This window comes from Felis catus, chromosome D1 (genome assembly GCF_018350175.1).
Source record: "Felis catus isolate Fca126 chromosome D1, F.catus_Fca126_mat1.0, whole genome shotgun sequence".
Classification (NCBI taxonomy): domain Eukaryota; kingdom Metazoa; phylum Chordata; class Mammalia; order Carnivora; family Felidae; genus Felis; species Felis catus.
In genome coordinates this window covers 112,494,629-112,515,200 of record NC_058377.1, presented here as the reverse complement: position 1 = coordinate 112,515,200, position 20,572 = coordinate 112,494,629, and the positions used below count along the sequence as shown (strand labels likewise).

General features: G+C 58.9%; 1 protein-coding gene across 17 annotated transcripts in view; it reads left to right on the top strand.

The window, feature by feature from the left end:
• Positions 1–20,572, top strand: part of SHANK2 (SH3 and multiple ankyrin repeat domains 2) — a 497,685-nt gene that overhangs the window by 115,972 nt on the left and 361,141 nt on the right. For all 17 annotated transcript variants that reach the window (XM_023238944.2, XM_023238943.2, XM_023238942.2 and 14 more), the window contains 2 exons: positions 2,121–2,237; positions 13,256–13,333. In XM_023238944.2, the coding sequence (XP_023094712.2) occupies positions 2,121–2,237; positions 13,256–13,333 (195 nt within the window). The remainder of the gene's footprint in view (positions 1–2,120; positions 2,238–13,255; positions 13,334–20,572) is intronic.

Here is a 20,572-nt window from a genome sequence, read left to right as displayed (position 1 = left end):
CGGGTGCAGAGGTCCGGGGTGTGCGTTGTGGCGGGAATACTTACCGTAGGGCCGGCATCGTGTTCCTGGCATTCACGTGTCGGGTGGCACGGGGTGACACTGCCCATCCCCGGTGACGTTAACTCTGACCGCCTGACCGGGTGGGGGGAGTCTGCCAAACTCCTCTCTTTCCTTCTGTAATGAGAGTTTTGTGGGGTCTGTGAGGCTCCCACAGTTTCTTTCCCCCTCCCCCCGTTCACCTGCCGGTGTTTCTCACCTGCATCAACGATCACCATTGTGGCTGCTGACGGTGGCGGGGGGGGGGGGGCGGTTTCTGCTCCCATCCTCTGGGGACAGCTGATGAGCCAAGGCCCCTTTGACCTAAGGAACAGAGATCTCAACTCAAGCTAGTAGAAGAAATAAAAGCTCTTCCCCGGCTTTGTGTCCTGGGAAGTTCGGGCATCGTTGCGGTTGAGGGGGGCTCTGTCACGGGCTCTGTGCGTGTCTCGTGTCTGGCCTCCCTCCCTCCCTTTCTCTCCCCGGTGCCCCTTCTCCTTCAGGGGGACCCCAGCAGCTGTAGGCTTCGGTGGGTTTTCCGCCAGCTGTCCCGGAAGAAAGGAAGCTTCTGACTGGTCTTCCGGCCTTGTTCCTCACGGGGCCCCCGCGTGCCCCCAGCCTGGGGCCGGTTGTCCAGGCCGGTGGGCTGAGCCTGTGGCAGTGGTGGGGCAGGGCAGGCCCCCCCTCCCTGACCTCTGAGAGTGCGGCAGGGGCCCCCCAGGAAGCGCAGGACGAGAGGGAGGGCAGGTCAGACACCCACATCCAGATCATGCTGCTTCGTGAATTAGTGACTTTGCTCCACGGGAAGCACAGCAGTCCGATGGGCGTTTCTCGGGTTTTCTGTTTAAGCTCCTCCGGGTCATAGTTCCGACGCCTTTCCCGTCATCTCCCACTCCTCGGTGAGGCACCGCCCTTTCCCGCAGACCGTGCACGGGGGCAGCCCCCCGGTCCGCCCAGTTATCCAGAATGCGCGACAGTGAGAGCTGCCCACCCCATCCTGGCCAGCCTGTGTCCTTCCCGCCGCGCGCCTCAGTGGCCACCCTCGGCGTAGGAAGTGCGGGTCGGGACCCGCTCCCTGGCCTTCCCGTCTGCCTTCCGGGTTGTCGCGTCTCACGAGGACACTGGCTTTCGTGCCTTCGATGCTGCCCGCCGACGGCCACACGATGGCCTTTCCCGGGCTGCCGGGAAAGTGCGGGCGGGTGGGGTGGGGGGCCGGTTGGACCTGACTACCTGGCCCGACACCGCGTGGCGTACCCTGAACCCCCTGCGGGAGCTGGATGGCAGTGCCCTGGTCGCATTGTGGGGTTCCCGGCTCCCTGTGAGCAGCGGGCGGGGGCCGGCCTGGCGCCAGGCATCGCACAGGCCCTCTCGGGTCCCTTTTCCTACGTGATTCTCGTGAAAGCCCTGTGCGGAGTGGGGTTTACACCTGCATGTGAAAACATAGGCTCGTGGGGGAAAGTTCTGGAAAATGGAAGGTCCGTGACTTGGGCACAGATCTGTTTGACCCCAGAGCCCCGGTGGTTTGTGAATAGCACGTGTTACCTCCTTGAAGGGCTCAGGGAGGGAGAAGTCTCCCCGTGGGGCTGCCTGGCCCCTGCCTCCAGAAAGCCCCTCAGCGGGTAGGTTACATTTTATAGCAGTAGTGGGGCTCCCTTCCCTGGACACAGCAGGGGCCGGGCGCACCCCTTCTGGCTGTTTTCACACCCACCGGGGGGGATGGGGTTTGGGTAAGCAAGGCCAGGGACGGAGCCTCCCGGTTTGCATTTTGGGGGGCCGGCCCCCAAGGCCAGGGGAGAGGTGCCCCGTGTGTCCCTGGGCTTCGGGCCCCCAGGCCTGAATGAAAGGGGCATCGGGGCCCTTCACAGACCCGCGGTCCCGGAGCCCCGGAGCCCGGCACACGTCCTCGTCCCGGCATGAGGTCCCCCACCCCCTACCCCGTCAGGGGTCTGGTGGCCCCCCGGAGGCTCAGGGCGCTGCGGGTGCCCGTGTGTTGGGGCCTGGACTGCGGTCGGCCACGCCGCGGCTGCCGGGGAGCTTGGGGAGTCGCGGCGGTTTTCTGACCGTCGGCGGGGCTCTTGTTTCAGGCCTGCAGGTACGGCCACGTGCAGCACCTGGAACACCTGCTCTTCTACGGGGCGGACATGGCGGCCCAGAACGCCTCCGGGAACACGGCCCTGCACATCTGTGCCCTCTACAACCAGGTGAGTGGGCGTGCAAGCCGGGGCGGTGTCCGACTCGGCACAGGTGCCACCCCAGGGCCCCGCAGGCGGGCCCCAGACAAGGCGCATCTGTTCTCACAGGCCTGGAGGCTGGAGGTCCCGGATCAGGGCGCGGGCAGATTCGGTTCCTAGTGAGAGCCCCTCCCGGCCGCAGACGGCCGTCTTCTGTCTGTGTCCTCACGCGGTGGGGAGAGATCAGTGCCCTCTGGTGTCTCCTCCGACGAGGGCGCTGTCCCGTCAGGACCCTCTCGAGAGCCATTTCCAAAATCCCTCGCAATCGGGGGTCAGGGCTTCACGTAGGAATGTGGGGAGACGCCTCCAGCCACAGCAAGGTGCGACCTTCACCTGCTTCTTTGAGGACGGTTACCCCGTTGCGGAAGAGAGGAAGCCAGGGCGTGGGGAAGCAAAGGGAGCGGACGCCGGGCCAGAGCCCTTTCCTAGGCTGTACGACCACACTGTCCGCTTCCCAGAACAGGCCTGGGGACCCCAGGGTGGCTTGTCTGCTGGGACGTGTGGGGGGCGGGGGCCAGATGGGACCCGAGGAACGGGAAGGGTGCGGCGGATAGAGCCCCCGAGATGGTTCCGGGACCCACAGGACTCCCTCAGGACCACGGTGCCACGGAGGCGAACCTCCCCACCGCTGCGTCACGAACAAGCTCCCGGTGGCTTTCTCTTTCTAACCTGGTAAAACGTATACGACAGAAACGTCTGCGATTTTGACCATTTTTAACCGTGTGGCTCAGTGACACTAACTACGTTCGCGTTGCTGTGCACCCAGCCCCACCATCCGTCTCCGGGGTTTTCCATTTTCCCAACTGAAGCTCTGTCCCTTTACACACCAACTCCCCAGCCCCCCGCGCCCACCGTCCACCTTGGGTCTCTGTGCATCTGGCTCTGCTGGGGACCCCGTACCAGTGGAATCCTGCCCCATTTGTCCTTTTGCGTTGGTTCATTTCACCGAGCGGAGCGTTCTCAAGGTCCACCGGTGGCAGGTGTCAGAGCGTCCTTTTTCATGGTGCCATAGTATTTCATTGTGTGCAGGGACCACGGTTTGTTTGCCCGTTCATCCCTTGATGGGCACTTGGTGCCCACACCCCTTGCCACTGTGAACAACGCTGCTGTGCACGTGGGCGTGCGGGTCTCTCTTCAAGGCGCTGCTGTCCGTTCTTTAGGGGCTGAACCTCCAAGCGGAGCCTCCATGTGAACAAAAGCACGCGCTCTTGTGTGTTAGATAGGAGACCATGGGAAGCTGGAGATGAGCTTGCCTGGCGTGCACTGAGGGGTGGGATACGACCCCTGCCTTTCAGGAGTGTGACTCCTAAATAGGACCGTGTGACACCCCACTGGTCCCGCCGGGAGGCACCATAGTGGCGCTGAAGAGGGCGGAGATGCTCGCAGGGGCCGTGGAAGCGGCCGGGGCTTCTGGGAGGCGGCGGGTTGAAGCCACGGCTTCTGTGACCTGCACGGGGCTGGGAGGAGGGTCAGTGTCCTCGAGGCTCCAAGTCCAAATAAATAACTTCTGGACGCCAGTATCGAAGGTGTTCTCAGCTCCTCCTTCCTTTTCTTCTTTCTCTGATTTCAAGGAACTTAGACTCTGGACGGTAGTGCAGTCTGGACACTATGCTGAGAGCTGAGCAGACCATTGGGGGGCTCTACCAGCTGGAGGAACAGAGGGGAGATCTTCGGGGGGCCCCCAGGCAGTGTGCCCTTTGCTTGTCTTCTCTGCCGTCAGCACCGTCTTCCCAGTATCGTGCCATCTTCCTGAGTGGAATCTTCAGCCTTTGTCTGCACCTGTGTCCTTTCGCTGGCCGTCCCTAGACTGGGCCCCTCCAGCCACTCTGAAGTCCCACCTTGCTTCTAGCTCTTAAACGTCCCTAGATTCTCTGCCCTGGAAAACTCCTATGCGTCCTTCCAGACCCAACTCAGATATCCCGCCCTTGGTCAAGCCTTCTCTTGATGGGTCCCTGGCAACATTAGTCGTGTTGTTTTGTTCTGCGCCCTTTTGCAAGATAACCAGGGTGGACTGCCCAGGACCGGGCCGTTGTTATGCCTTGCCCGTTGGACCCCCTTGGACCCACCTTCTCAGAGGCATAAACTGCCATCTTTTAGGGTCTCTTCCTTGTCTGACACAGCAGAGCGGCTCAGCCAGAGGAGGGTGGGGTGGGGTTTCAGCTGCAGCCTCCTCCTCAATGGAATCACATCGGCGGGATTTGAGTGCAGCTGGGTCGGTAGATGCCACGCGGCATTCGGATGTCGGGACGGCTTTAGGAGCAGGGAGCTACCTCGCTGGGCTGCACCAGGGAGACGCACATTGTGAGGCTTGGCCGTGGCTGGCAAAACAGCTGTGCCAACATGTGCTTCTTAATTACTGCCTTAGAGGGGAAGAACGTTCCTTAATTTTCCCCGGTAGATTTCAAGCATATTTTATCATGAATTAAAAAAAAAAAAAACAGGAAAAAATGTTTTCTGTCACTTGAAATAATTGTGGACAAGATGGTCTCTGAAGGTGCCGGTGGCATTTTATTAGGAAAGGTTAAAACATCTCATTTCTACTCTGACTTACAGAGGGCGTCACTCTACCGGTCCCATATCCGTCCCTACCTCTCAGCTGAGGGCTTCCGGAAGACCCTTACCCCAGGGGCCTTAGGAGGATTTTCCTCCTAGGTATTTTCTCGTAGGAGCAAACATTTTCTGTAAAGGGCCACTTAGTAAATATTTTCAGCTCTGTGGGCCACACGGGCTTTGTCACGGCTACTGCCCTCCACCACTGCGGTATGAACTCAGCAACGGACGACGTATGGATGGATGAGTGAGGCTCTGGCCGATCCAACTCGATTTGTAAGACCGGCGGGACAGGCTGAGTTGGGCCGTGGGCCGTATTTGCCAAGCCTGGGCCGGGAAGATCGCATCTACACCCTCCCCAGACATGCGTGTAGACGGATTCCCTGCTCCAGAGCTGAGCGACTTCCTCCCCGTGTGCCAGGGGGCCCCGTGGGTGGGTGAGAGCCGTGCCCTCTCCAGGGTCCTGAGATCAGCCCTTGGCCGCTCCTGCCTTCACATCCCTCCTCTGCAGCACGGGTCCAGATGCTGAGGTTCGGTCACCTGTTACGCATCGCATTGTTGCCGCTTGCATTACCTTCCAGGGGCTGTTGTGGAGGGTCACAGGCTCGGGGCTCGGTGCCCCCAGCCCCTGGACACCACGTCCAGTTGGAAGTCAGCGGGTGCTCTGGGATCGAGCCTCGTGAATCCCTCGTTCCTTCCCTGGGGTGCTGGCGTGGCCTTTAATCTCCTCCTTCAGGCCCTCCCCTAACCATTGGGAGGGTCTGACCGAAGCAGCAAGAGGAGTGGTCCAGACGGCATCTCAGCGGGACTCAGAGAGATACAGCCCCGTAGCCACGTCCTCCAGGCACCTGTGATGAACTTCTAGGGGCAGCGGAGTCTCCTAGTCTTTGTCCCGCACGTACCTCCATTGGACTTGACCGGGGCCCCGTCCCCTCCTCTGTCACCACTGTGCTGAGCTCCTTTCTACCCATGTGTGCTTCACCTGCGGCATCAGGCCGGGCTCAGTGCAGGCCAGAGGAGCCACTTTGCAACTTTAAGCAGAAGGGGGTGTCCAAGGAGCACATCCAGAGCACTCTGGGAAATCATAGACTGCTCCAGGGGTGGGGACACAGTGTCATGAGGTCAGAATAGGCTGCAGGGAAAGGACTTAAGGAACAGCCGCAGTGAAGTGAACTTCCGGTGCAGGGAGACATGGCAGTCTGGGCTCCATGTGGCCTAAGCCGTGACCTTGCCGCGTTGTCTGGGGCACACTCCTGTCTCTCTTGGGCTCTGAATTCCCCCTTTTGTAATGTAGCCACAATCCTCCCTAACTCCCAGGGTTGCTAAGAGACATAAAGCGGAAAACAGACAGGCGGTATATCAGCCACACAGTGGATGCTGGGTAAATGGTGACTGTGATGGGGACGATGGGGACGATGGTGGTGATGGTAAAGGTGAAGGTGTTCACGGTGATGACGGCGCCGAAAATGCTGGCTCTCATGGCCAGAGGCCGATAGTCCCACCGCTGCTGCTAATTTGCCTTTTGCCAAGCCTCTGCCCGCGAACTCTGAACGCATCCATGTTTATGAATTTGATGTGTGTGTTTTATCAATTTTAGGCAGGCCTTGTCTGCACACTTCTAATAGAATACACTGTGATCAGAATATTCTCTTCTCTCATGAAATCAACTAATTGGGGCTTTGATTGTAAGCAGCAAATTGTGTCTAGCCTGCCCGGTCCCTCGGCCTCGTGCTGGCTTTCCTGGAGCCCCAGAGGGAGGCAGGCAGCCTGGTGTTTGTTTTTTGGGCTCCGATAATGAAGGAAGGGAGGGGGTCTTAAATCTCAGAGGTTACCGGGCCAGACCAATTTGTGTGGAGGAGGAGAAATAATCCTGCCTCTTACTCCGGCGGCAGCCGAGGTAGGAAGAGACGGGCTGCATCTCTGTGCCCCGTCTGGTGTCAGTGGAGTGCCCGTCAGCATGGTGGCTGCCTCCACGGGGTCATCACAGGGTGGCCGTCCTCAGGGGCTGTGGGGGGACTGTGTCTTGCTGAAGGAGGGCGTCCACAGGGACTTTCCATTTATCCATCCATCTATCTATCTATCTATCTATCTATCTATCTATCTATCCATCTACTTATCTATCTGTTTGTCTATCTACTTATTTATTTGTATGTTTTTACTTACTTTTGGGGGAGAGAGAGACAGACAGACAGAATGCGAGCTGGGGAAGGGCAGAGAGAGAGGGAGACACAGAATCCAAAGCAGCCCGACGCAGGGCTCGAACTCACGAACTGAGATCATGACCTGAGCCGAAGTCGGACGCCCACCTGACTGAGCCACCCAGGCGCCCAGGGACTGTCCCCTTAGATCCCCCCAGTGAACCTGTGGTTGACATTGCCTTACAAGTGTCAGGAGATGGAACTTGGCCCAGGCAGCTCAGCTATGTAAGGGGCAACGCTGGGCCCTCAAGTCGCCCTGTATTTTGTCACAACCAGGCTGCGGGGACGGATTCCTGTGGCCCTTGCTACGTGCACGTTACATCTTAGATTTCCGTCCACCCACACAGGCTCGTTTCAAACTGGGGACGAGTCCCCGACTTACAGTTTGGGGTATTTGGCCAATCACATCTGTGACATTGACGGGAAGATGGCCTCCGTGCCCTAGAGATGAAAACACGGGTGGGAGTTGCAAATCCGGAATTCAATCCCTGGCTGTGGCCCTGAGGCCGTGGCCTTGACTGGGCGGTTTTGGGCAAACCCGTAACCGGCATCTTGCCGCCCTGTCCTGTCTCCTCTTCCGTCTGCCCGTTTGCTTGTGTGCGGACCCCGCTGACCTTCCCCGGGGGCTCCCTGGAGCTTCCTCACCTGCCCCTGCATCAGGTTTCCATCCCTCCTGCTCCGGCAGCTGGCCACCCCCATGTGCCACACGGTGTCTCCATGGTGACCCCAGGCAGACCTATCTGTGGCCTTTGGTACTTTCTAGAGAACACCTCTGCCCTGAGCTCTGGCGGTGGTGCCTCATAGAAAACACGTAGGTGGCTCCTCCCACCGTGTAAATAGCCCCCTTCTCTCCACGGCCTCCTGAAGTCCCGCTGCCCTCCTGCTCCCCACGGCCACTTCTGGCCCCAGGCAGCCTCAGCTCCCTGCCGCCCCTCCCGCCCTTGGCGGCTGATGTCTTTCCCCTGATGGCCGCCCCCGGCTGGTCATCCCCTCAGGCTTGCTTCTCTCTGATGCACTTTCCGTGGAAACCAGAGTGGCTTTGCACCGCGCACGTCTGCTGGTGTCCCTGTGATGGGAGGTCCCCTCACACAGACCCGAAGGCCCCTGCCCCTATGCACCTGTCACTTGTCACTTAGGCACCATCACCTGTCTCCTGCCCCTGTGCACCCGTCATCTGTCTCTGTCACCCACCCCTGTGCACCCATCTCCTGCCCCTGTGCACCCGTCACCTGTCCCTGTGCACCTGTCACTTGTCACTTAGGCACCATCACCTGTCTTCTGCCCCTGTGCACCCGTCATCTGTCTCTGTCACCCACCCCTGTGCACCCATCTCCTGCCCCTGTGCACCCGTCACCTGCCCCTGTGTACCCGTAACCTACCTCTGTGCACCCATCAGCTGTCACCTTCCCCTGTGGCCCTGTCACCTGCCTCTGTGCACCCATCATCTGCCTCTGTGCACCTGTAACCTGCCCCTGTGCACTCATCACCTGTCACCTGCCCCTGTGCACCCCTCACCTTCCCCTGTGGCCCTGTCACCTGCCTCTGTGCACCCCTCACCTGCCCCTGTGCACCCGTCACCTGCCCCTGTGCACCCGTCACCTGCCCCTGTGCACCCATCACCTGCCCCTGTGCCCCTGTCACCTGCCTCTGTGCATCTGTCACCTGCCCCTGTGTACCTGTCACCTGCCCCTGTGCCCCCCTCACCTGCCCCTGTGCCCCTGTCACCTGCCTTTGTGCACCTGTCACCTGCCTCTATGCACCCATCAGCTGTCACCTGCCTCTGTGCATCTGTCACCTGCCCCTGTGCCCCTGTCACCTGCCTCTGTGCACCCACCACCTGTCACCTGCCCCTGTGCCCCTGTCACCTGCCCCTGTGCACCTGTCACCTGCTCCTGTGCACCCATCACCTGCCCCCTGCCCCAGCTGCCTGTAGCCCAGACCAGGGCCTTTGCATTTGCTGCTCCCTCTGCTGGGAACACTTCCCTCGATTGTCATCCAGCCCTTCTTTGGTTTAGGGCTCAGCTTAGGGACCCCCTCCTCGGGGTCCTTCCCTGACCACCTGCCCTCCCTCTCTCTGTCACATGACCCTCTTTTATCATTTGCATGGTGCTCTGTGTCCCCGGGGGCCAGAGCAGTACTTGGCCCGGCTGACAGTCAGCATTCACTGGTTGAGGCATGAACGGACGTGCTTTCTGGGCCTGTTTCTTCGTGTATAAAGTGAAAATGGTGACATCCGGGCTCCCGCAGCAGGTGGTGACCCAGAGGAATGGCCTGCCTTGGCTGGGGGCTGAGCAAACCTCAGAGATCCTCAGGGAGGTGGGAGGTAGTTTGGTTAAGTGTCTCTGAAAGGTCTTGCCCAGAAGATAATTGGCAGTGAAGACGATATTCTTCCTGATGCTTTGGCTGTCAAAAAAAAAAAATGCAGACTGCTTCGTCTATACTCGGCTGACTTACTTAAGAGGATGGAAACACACCTCGGTGTATCCCAGAGGAGGCGCCTCGGGGAGGAACGTGGCAGCCGGCAGCCATTGGAGGGAGCAGCCAGGTCCCCCTCAGCCCTCCTCCGGGCCACGGCTTACTCGTCTTCTCCCTTTCTGAAGCCGCGGTATTTCACTTAAACGTTCCAGGCCTCTGCTGCCTTGTCTGTGAAATGGGCCTCCTGTTAGCCCATAGCAGGGATGCTGCACGGCAGAGCACACGTGCACACACACTCGCACGCCCACGTCCGTGCACACACGCACGTGCACACACACGGTATAATTGTTAGTAAGCCGGACGAACCGTTTACCCTTTAATCGTGAGACAGCTGTGGGACGTGGTCTCACATGGAAGTCGGGCAGATACTAGAGTGACGGACCGTGTCTCCGGGTGGGTTAATGCTGACTTGCACACACTCCCTTTGTAGGAAGGGACCCTGGCTCCATCCCACCTGGACGGGTGTGAATGGCGAGGATTGATTCTCAGCGCTTCTGATGGGACTTTTCAGTGAATGTGCTTACTTAGCAAGTAGGGAGCGTTTACAAGGACCTGCAGAATCGGGGGTCCTGCGGGGCTGTCCAGTCCTGGTTGTTGCCTCTGGGAACTGTCGGCTGGTGGTCCTTCCAGGCTGCTCATTCACGCCCTTGAGCGGGGCCAGGGCACAAGGGGTGGGGGGGGGGCCGTGTAGCTCAGGGGAGATGCCCCCCTGCTCCCGGCCACACTCATGTCCCCTGAGTCCCAGCTGCGGTCCCCTGCTTGCCACCCCAGGGGATTCATGCTCTCTTGTCTCTTACGTGCCCCCACCAACGTTCTCCTGCCCCAGTTCCCTTCTCTGCCTCAGTTTCCTCAAATACCCTCTCCTCTGTCACCACAGACATCTTGCTCACTCTGGCATGATGATGCTGTTGTGTAAGTAATTTAATTGACTTCCTTTGGGTTGTCAGTAACAGGACCCAGCTAGGCTAATTCACGGCGGGAGGGTGGATGCTGGGCGGGCTCCAGGAGCCAGGCAGGGTGGGTAGGGCTGGGGCAGGACCAGAGAGCCTGGGGGCCTGTGTCCTAACACAACCTCTTCACAGCACCAGCTGTGCGGGATTCCAGCCGCCCTCCCCTCCCCCCTGCAAGTGTAGTTTGAGATCCTGGAATAAAATGGCACCTGCCTCTGTCCTGGGCTGTGGCCTCGGGCTGGCTGTCCAGGGCTTGTCACCACCTGACATGCCGGCTCGCTCATTTTTTTTAACCCTGGATGTAACGGCATCCCGCATCTGGAAGATTTTGTTTCCCGAGCACAGACACGTCTTTTCTGGTTTTCTTAAACTTTTCGAGTGACTCCAAGTTCTACACGAACACACGCGGGGGGAGAAAATCAGTGCGACAGAGCATCCACAGCGATGCAGACAGCCACCGCGGTCAGCCCCGAGCTGCCCCTGGGGCCCTGGGACCTGGGCGCAGGTGGGAGCACAGGGGCCGGGAAATCCTTTCTGCAGGACTCAGATCCGCCCTCACCCGCGTCTTAGAAGCCGCTCGCGGTGCTGGGACGCCTCCCCTGCCTGCAGCACACAGAGCTAGGGTCCCCGCCTCCTCTGTGTGGCCTCCCCTTAACATCGGCACAGCGGAGGTCCCCGGGGCCCCTTGCCCGGGTCACAGGGCCGGGGGGGCCCCAGCTGGCTCCTGAGAGCTCACATCTGCTTCGCCAGACCCTGCTCTGCTCTGCTCTGGCTTGGCGTCACTGTCCTGGAATGGAAACTTCCGTCCGGGTGGTGCCCTGTCCCCCTGACTCTCTGTGTGTGTCTGCCTCTCTCTGTCTCTGTTTCTCTGTGTCTGTCTCTTCTGTCTCTGTCTGTCTCTGTCTCCTGCTCTTGCTTCCTGCTGTGCTGATCCAGGATGCCCTTATAGTGGAACAGTTCACACACCATACAATTTCCCCTCTAAAGTATAGGGTTCCCTGGATTCTCACCCACAGCTGGCAGTCATGACCACAGGGAGTACTGGGTCCTTCCATCGCCCCACGCAGCGCCCCGGGAGAGCCCACATCTCCCTCAGTCCCTCCAGCCCCGGGCAGCCTCTGGCCCCCTTCTGTCGATGGGTGCCCACTCTGTCTTCGCTCTGCTGTTCTCAGGGTCCTGTGACCCCACAGCGTGCACCTGTCTTTCCCCAGGACACAGGTCCCCTTCAGGTCTGGGGCGGAGGTGCCCTGGGCGGTCACACCCGTCGTCTCTGGATTCTGCGAGGAAAAACGGGGAAGCCGGGGTGCCCTCGGGAGGCCGTGACTCGTGCTCCCCGGGCCATTGGCAGGCTCCCTCCTGCAGGGTGCATGCACACGGGTGTGCAAATAGTAGGTGCTCCATAAACGGACAGGAATAGACTTATTTTCATTGTAAAAAACACACACACACAAAATGAATATTGACTGCCTTTAAGAAACATCAAAAAATACAAGTATGGGAAATAGTAAAAAAAGATTCCCCCCGTTGACTCCCTGACGCTTTGTCCCTTGCGCCCCGGGACGCTCCCTCCAGACTTGCTCTCCACTTGGCTACAGCACAGAGGCTTTTAAAGCATAAAGGGAATTAATTAAGCCGTATTGTTGTTCTGAGACTTGTTTTTGCTTGGAAGTTCTTGGGTCTATTTCTTGTCAGGCTTTGTGGATCTACCTTGTTTTTTCCTACAACTTTCCAGGCGAAGAATGTTCTGGAATGTATTCCCACTTCCCTTATCGCAGAACATTTATGCCGTGTCCAGGTCTTCTCTTTTTGTGCGTTACTTACGTGTTTTCCCTCTATTGTACACACACGTGCGAGACATTCGTAGCACACGGCCCTCAGGAGGGGAGGGGTTTGGCCGTGGGGTGCACACGTTATGCATTTTCATAGGTTCTGCTAAGCTGTCATCCCAAAGTGTTTGGAGAAGTTAAGCGTCACCCGAGAGGGTGCGGGGCCATTCCCCTTCGTCCTCACCGCCCTGGTGACTGGAGCCGCCCCCTGCGCTCACCCCCCTTCCTCACCGCCCCCCGCGCTCACCCCCGTCCTCACCCCCCCGCGTTCACCCCCGTCCTCACCGCCCCCTGCACTCACCCCCCGCGCTCACCCCCGTCCTCACTGCCCCCCCGCGCTAACACCCGTCCTCACCGCCCCCTGCACTCACCCCCGTCCTCACCCCCCCCCGCGTTCACCCCCGTCCTCACCGCCCCCCGCGCTCACCCCCGTCCTCACCCCCCCGCGTTCACCCCCGTCCTCACCGCCCCCCGCACTCACCCCCGTCCTCATCGCGCCCCGCGCTCATCCCCGTCCTCACCCCCCGCGTTCACCCCCGTCCTCACTGCCCCCTGTGCTCACCCCCGTCCTCACCACCCCCTGCACTCACCCCCGTCCTCACCCCCCCGCGTTCACCCCCTGTCCTCACCGCCCCCCGTGCTCACCCCCGTCCTCACCCCCCCTGCACTCACCCCTGTCCTCACCCCCCCGCGTTCACCCCCGTCCTCACCGCCCCCCCGCGTTCACCCCCGTCCTCACCCCCCCGCGTTCACCCCCGTCCTCACCGCCCCCCCGCGCTCACCCCCGTCCTCACCCTCCCCTGCACTCACCCCCCCCCCCCCCCGCCCCCGCGCTCACCCTCTTCCTCACCGCCCCCATGACCAGAGGCGCCCCCTGCAGACCTGCGTGCGCGTCCCGGATTTCTTGTGCGCGCGGCCTCGGAGCGTGTCCCTTTGGAGGACGTCTGTGCCTCCGGCCTACAAACGGGCCTCTCTTCTCCCCCCTGCAGGACAGCTGTGCCAGAGTGCTGCTGTTCCGAGGCGGGAACAAGGAACTCAAGAACTACAACAGCCAGACCCCGTTTCAGGTAAGGGAGCGCCCAGAGCCGCACCACCACCCGTGCGTGCGCCATCGTGGGAGGCCACGCGGTTTCCGCACGGACCCGCGTGTCCAGTGGCCCGTCTCGCGGGGACGTTGCCTGGTTCGGAGCCTGCGCCCCCTTCACGCCGGAGCCGCCGGCGCCTTTCGGTTTGCCCGTCCACAGCCCTCCTTCCCGGTGGGCAGAGCGGCGGGAGCCCGCAGCCATTCACCCCTGTGGGCGTGCGCACAGCCTCTGCGGCCGATTGCAAGGGGGGCGCTTTGTGGCTCTGCCGTCGCCTGGCACCCCCACGGGGCCTGCTGTCCCGGAGTGGAGGGAGGCGACGCCAGCTCGGCGGTGGCCACGGGGCTCCGGAGCGGAGGGCAAAGCACCACCTCCTCGTGGTTAAATCGTGCTGGTGTGTATCACACAAAGTCGGCCGTTTTGACCATTTCAAAGGGCGCGTGTCAGGGGCCCTGAGAACATTCTAGATGTTGTGCAACCCTCAGTGCTGTGTGGATTCATCACCCCCCAAGCAACCCTCCCTCCCCCCCCCACTCATTACCACCCCCCACTCTCCCCCACCCCCAGCCGCTGGCAACCACGAATCCACTTTCTGTCCGTGGATTTGCCCGTTCTGGACATTCCATACAAAAGGATCCACGCGCCGTGTGGCCTCTGTGTCCGGCTTCTTTCCCTCCGCGGGTTGTGTCTGAGGGCCGTCCGCGTGGTCGCTCTCGGGGTGCCTTGTTCCGCTTTCCAGCTGAGTAAAATCCTGTTGGATGGATGATTTCGATGCAGCTGACCAGATGGTTTAGGGCGAAAACAGATTTGGGGGGGGGCGGGGCTAAGTTATAGAAATGCCGTTTGACCCTGAATGTGGTCGGATGTCTCCACTTGTAGGAAAACCCAAGTGACCGTCATTTTTATTTGGAGGTAACTTTTACCTCTTACCGAGCCGGGAGGTCTCCGACTCAGAACTGGCGCGCACCCTTCTCAGGCCTTGCTCCTAAGGACGGGTTTCACGTCCTGAGAATGCACCAGTCTGCTCCGAACCCTGGGCTGGCTGTTTAAAAACCACCCGTAAAAGTTACGTCGTTGACCCACGGCGGTGGGCCTGGATTGTGGTCTCGCACCTTGTGGCTTTCAGCTTTCAGGCATTTACAGCAAAATGGGTCGTGGACGTGACTTCCCGGTTTGTTAACGGGTCTGAGGAGGCCTCCCTTACCGTCCCGGGAAGCGTCCTCTTGCCGGGGGTGCTTAGGGGCCGCGGTGGCACCTTCCACTTGCCTGCGTCTGCCCCTGAGGGCTTTGCTGTGCTGTGGCTTGCTGGTGGTCCTGGTTTAAAGATTTCCTTTTTTGTCATTAAATAATACATTTCTTTGCTCCTTTTACTTTTCTCAAGTCAAATTATTGCTTCAGCTGCTTAGAACAGGAAAGCTGATGTCCTTGTTTCACGGTAAGCCCCTTGGGGATACAGAAGACCCCTTTCCGACTCTGGGGCAGCGCCTGGTAACCGACACGGGGTGCTCCCGGAAAGTAGCCGTGCGTGGCGTCCAGGACCAAAGGCACATAGGTGGCCTCCCCCGTGGCCCCCCCCCTCCCCGCTGAAGCGTCATCACAGCGATCCCCTGGGACGGGACACCCCTTACGGGAGTCCTGGCAGGATGCTTGGTACACGCTCCCGGGAGCAGGGCGGCACCAGCTCCGAGGCCAGGCCATCCGCCTCTCCTTTGATAATCAGTCAAGTGCCCAAATGGGTCTGGAAGACAATTATGCAAAATGCAGCTGGGTAATAGGACCCTGTATGCTGCGAGCGTTGTTCGCGTGACCGGCGGATTCAGAGTCCGGGCTACTTGGTCTGCATGCCCAGACGGGCTCCGCGGCTTCTGGGAGCTGGGTCCCTCCCTCGTGTCCCCTGTCTTCTCACACCGTGACGATGCAGAGATGCGATTCAGCCTGCGAGCCCCGCCTACGAAGTGCGCGGCTCTCATTCTCGCTCACGGCGCCTGCCTCCCGGTGGTGGAAGAGGAACCCCTTACTGTCCAGAGTGTGGCTGAAGCGATGGGTTGCTGCGCCCTTTGAGAGGACCAGATGTGCTCCCTGCAAAACACTCGTGTTCCTCGGCGGCTGTTCTGAGAGATCGTGGCCCGTTCCATGAGTTCATCTGGCCAAACATTTGCTTCATGGTTTCCTCCAAATGCTCAACCAGCAGCATTGGTGACACTCCAGGACTTGAGGGAAAATGCAGATGCGCAGCCCTCCCCCACCCTGGTCCCACGGAGCCAGAAGCTCAAGGGCAGGGCTTGGTGTCCTGGGTTCTGAGAAGCCCTCTCAGATCCTGGTGCCTGCTTGGGTTTGAGAATCCCAAGAGAGATGCTTCTTGAAGGAGAGGAAGGAGGAGGAGGAGGAGGAGGAGAGGCGCTTACAGTGGCCCCTGGGTGTAGACTAGACAGTGACGCTGACGGTGGCGGTGGCCTCGGTCAGCTCCGGCAGCCGTAGCCGAACGCCACAGGCTTAGACGACAGATACTTACTTCACGCGGTGTTGGAGGCTGGAAGTCTAGGGTCACGGCGCCAGAAAATGTAGTTCCGGGCGAGGCTCTCCTCCTGGCTGAAAGATGGCCACCTACTCGCTGGTCTTTCCTCTGTGCATATGTAGAGACAGGAGGGGCTTTCTGCTGTCTAACCCTTTCCTTGTGGAAGCAATAATCCCATCAAATTGGGGTCCCACCCTTATGACCACATTTAACATTAAAAGCCCTCTCTGCAAACGCTAACGTTTGGGAGTTAACATTTCACCGTTTGAAATCCGAGGGGACGAAAACGAACCTGTAAAGTGATGATGTGGTGACGTCGATGATGGTGGTGATGTTGGGGATGATGGTGATGATGGTGATGATGATTTTGACGGTGATGAGGATGGTGATGGTGGGGATAATGATGTTGGTGACGATGGTGATGATGATGGTGATCGTGATGGGGACGACGGGGATGACGATGATGGTGATGGTGACGATGGTGATGATGATGGTGACGGCGATGATGGCGGTGATGGAGAGGACGACGGGAATGGTGGCCGCGATGGTGGTGACAATGGCAGCGGCAGAGATAGTGATGACGGCGGACGGTGTGATAGCGGTGATGATGGCGATGACGATGGGGACAGTGGTGTGACGGTGGCAATGATGGTGACGTTGGCGAATCTTGCCAGTTGCACAGAATTCCAAAGCTTACAAACGCTCTTCCGAATGTTGTCATTTGATGTTCAAAATCCCAATGAGGTAGTCATTGTTACGCCCGATTCGTAGATGAAATGGGACGATAGAGAGATGGACGCACTGGGATGCGAAGTAAGCGAGTGGCTGGGTTTGTGGTCTCCAGGCCTCCGGACCTCCAGTCCAGCGCTCGGCGCACTTTCTGTAGCACACCTTGTATCCTGGCTCGGAGTGAGCAACGTTAGGGGTCCTTTGTGCCTTGGACCGTTCAGCCCGAGGGAGCAAAAAACAACGTATCCCGATTTTGAAGACAAACGGAACGGAAGGAAGTCTGAAGACGTAGAAGGTCTACGTGAAGATGGAACGCAGGTCGGGCAGCTCCTGGTGGCCAGTCTGCTGCCCAGCTTGGCTAGGCGCTCACACCCAGCTACCTAACCACAGTAGCGTGGGCGTTGCTGCGAAGGTGTGCTGCAGGCGTGGTTAAACCACGTCTCCCGCCAGTTGAGTGAAGGCGATGAACCCTCCCTAATGTAGGTGGGCCTCATCTAATCAGCGGGAAGCCTTAAAAGAAAAAAGGAAAGAGGTTTCCCAGAGAAGATGAAATTCTGCCTCAAGACTGTAATGGAGAGCTTGTGGGTTCGAGCCCCGCGTCGGGCTCTGGGCTGACGGCTCGGGGCCCGGAGCCCGCTGCGGATTCTGAGTCTCCCTCTCTCTCTGTCCCTCCCCAGCTCATGCTCTGTCTCTCTCTCTCAAAAATAAATAAACTTTAAAAAAAATGTTTAAAAAAAACGACCCTAACGTAGAACATCTGCCTGAGTTCCCAGGTTGCCAGCCTGTCCTACAGATTTCGGACTTGTCTGGCCCCGCAGCAACTCTTAATTGTGTGTCCACGCACACATCCTATGGGCGTGTCCCCCGGGGAACTCTGGCTGGCACACGGGGGTATTGATGAGTCCTTCCTGCCTCCCGGAAGCTCCTCCCCCAAAGGGACTTCCTTGGGGTTGCAGGCAGGCCTTCCAGCACCCGGCATATTTGGAGAGGTGGCCTTTCTCCCCACGTGGGTTGCAGTTGTGTTGTCTCTAGGCTGCTGGTCGGATGTCCGGACACAGGGCGTGAGGAATAAGGAGACGAGGAAATGGTGAGGAGAGGTCTTCTGGAAGACTGGCGTCTAGCGTTAATACAGGCAGGAAGTCGGAGGGCAAGGGGGCGGGAAGAGGTGGAATCCGCCAAGGTGGAGTGCCGTGGCGTGGGCTACCTTTCCGTGGGTGCAGCTCTCTGCCCGCCTGGCACTGACCCTAACTCACGTCATCGGCAGTCGTTTCTCCTGTGGCTCCCCTCCAGGAACACTGGGTCCCGTGGCTGGTAGGGGTCAGTGCGGGTTGCCCTTGGCCACCGGACCCTGTGTTCGTCCTCGACCGCCACGCAGGACGTAAAAGCAGGAGGAAGACGGCCGAAGCGGGAAACAGGGACTGCGTTTCAAAGCACCGGGCTGTGGCTGCCTCGCAGGCAGAGTCCCGTAAGTTCTGCCTGGCGGTGCTTCCTGTGTCTTCAAGCCCTTCGCTCTGTGATTCTTCGGCGCCCAGCATGTGGCCTTGCGTGTCCCCTGGGGGATCACTCAGCTCCTGAAAGTGACCTTGTGTCTTGTCTGAAGCCCCGGCTGTCATCCCCCAGACGACGAGTGTCTCATGTACTTTGTATGGAAGGCACGTCGATCTCGTGCACGTCGAGCTCACTCACTCAGCGGCGTAGACGGAGAGGGACGGACACCTTCTCACGCACGATTCGAGGTGGCGTGGTGAGTGCCTTGCAGAAGACCGCGTGCTCGGTCCTAGTCGTGCTCTTATCGAAGTAGCTGCTTCTGGGCTGGCGGGCAGACCAGCGGCAGAGGCAGTCTGACATTTTGGGGACATCCGGTTCTGGTTTTGCATATTTTCTGGGAAACGGATGAAATGCGCTCAACGGGCACCTCTGTTCCTTGTTCCCGCGAGGCACTTTCCTGAATCGTTTTGTTTAGCGACTCAAAACCCAAACTATTTGCTTGCGCCTTGTGTCCTTGAAATCCACATGGATTTTAGTGCAAGGTCAAGGCGATTTCATTTCTCCCATGACCTTCCACTCCGTGCTGACGTCGTGAGCCGAGTCCCAGGATCTGTCCCGTTGTGCCATCTTCTGTGCTGCACGTGGTGGGGGGGGGGGGGGACACTGGGAAGTTGCACTAAGGTTGGAGGGGTCACGTGACCACCTCCTAACTCGCCCTCCCGGCTTGCTCGTTCTACTCCGGACACCTGCTTTTTCTCAAGCACTCAGACACGTTCTGACCCCAGGGCCTTTGCATTTGCTGTCACCTCTGGGAATGGAGCCCTTCTGCCGAGCGAGCTGGGTTTCATCCCCCACGCCCTGTGAAAGCGTGAAAGCACCCTGTGGGTCCTCCTGTTGCCCAGAGCAGCTGACACCCAGAGCCTCCAATCTGCGTGCACGTGTTTCTGATGGAAAATGGGGCTGGCTCGGGGAAACCGTGGCGTGAAAGGCAGACGCCGGACAGAACCTGAGAAACTCAGAGACCAGAAGGGAACTTCGAAAATAGTATTGTCAGTGCAACCAGGGGGGTAGAGCATGTGTGTGACATGGGGCGTTGAGGGGGCTCTCGACAATTACTAATGACAGCAGCGACCCTGAAGAAGGTCAGGAGACGGGCAGAAGTGGGGTGTCAGAAAATTCAGGGAGTCACCACGTGGGCCTGACATCTGAATAATGGAGTTTCTAGAAGAAGCAGAAAAAAGAGAAGAAATTAGCAAAGAGATCTTTCAAGACAATGCCACTGACCAGGACGCGAGATTCTCGATTGAAACGGCCCCTGAATTTCCAGGGTGACATATGAGCAAAGGCCCAGAGCCGGGACAGGGGTCACTAGAGCCCAGAACTTTGGGAATAAAAATAAAAACATGATTCTTTAAAAAAAAACTTTTTTTTAACGTTTATTTTTTTGAGACAGAGACAGAACACGATCGGGGGAGGGTCAGAGAGAGGGAGACACAGAATCGGAAGCAGGCTCCAGGCTCCGAGCCGTAAGCACGGAGCCCGACGCGGGGCTCGAACTCACGGACCATGAGATCACGACCTGAGCCGAAGTCGGACGCTCAACCGACGGAGCCACCCAGGCGCCCCAGAACGTGACCCTTACGTTTCAACAGAGAGAAGCCAGTTTCTGTATAAAGGATCGGGGTTCGAATATCCCAGCAGCAGCGTGGGGAGCTCTCTGACCGTGACCTCAGTTCTTCCTCTGGGGCTCCGAGGGAAGAGCCCTCCCAGCCAGTGTTCCGGGAGACCCGTATTCCTCCTGTGCACGCTGTCTCAGGGTGCTGCTGAGGGTGCACCCCACCCAACGGGGGGTCAGCGAGAACGGGGAGACCCTGACCTGGAAACAAAGGAAACGGGGGTCACCCGATGTGTCTGCCCCTAGGAGGACTCGTGCTCTGCCTGATTTGTTCGTCCGTCAGAAGGCGGGGGTGGGTAGGGGCGCCCCGGGGGACTCGGTGGGTTAAGTGTCCGACTCTTGATTTCCACTTGGTCATGATCTCACGGTTCGTGGGTTCGAGCCCCGCGTCGGGCTCTGTGCCGATAGCTCAGAGCCTGGAGCCTGCTTCGGAGTCTGTGTCTCCCTCTCTCTCTGTTCCTCCCCTGCTCTCAATCTGTCTCTCTCTCACTCTCTCAAAAATAGATAAAGATTAACAAGAAATTAAAAATAAGTAAAGAAGTAAGTAAAGAAACGTTAAAAAACACTAAGAAAAGGGGGTGCCTGGGTGGCGCAGTCGGTTAAGCGTCCGACTTCAGCCAGGTCACGATCTCGTGGTCCGTGAGTTCGAGCCCCGCGTCAGGCTCTGGGCTGATGGCTCGGAGCCTGGAGCCTGTTTCCGATTCTGTGTCTCCCTCTCTCTCTGCCCCTCCCCCGTTCATGCTCTGTCTCTCTCTGTCCCAAAAATAAATAAACGTTGAAAAAAAAAAAAACACTAAGAAAAAAAAAAGAAACTCTC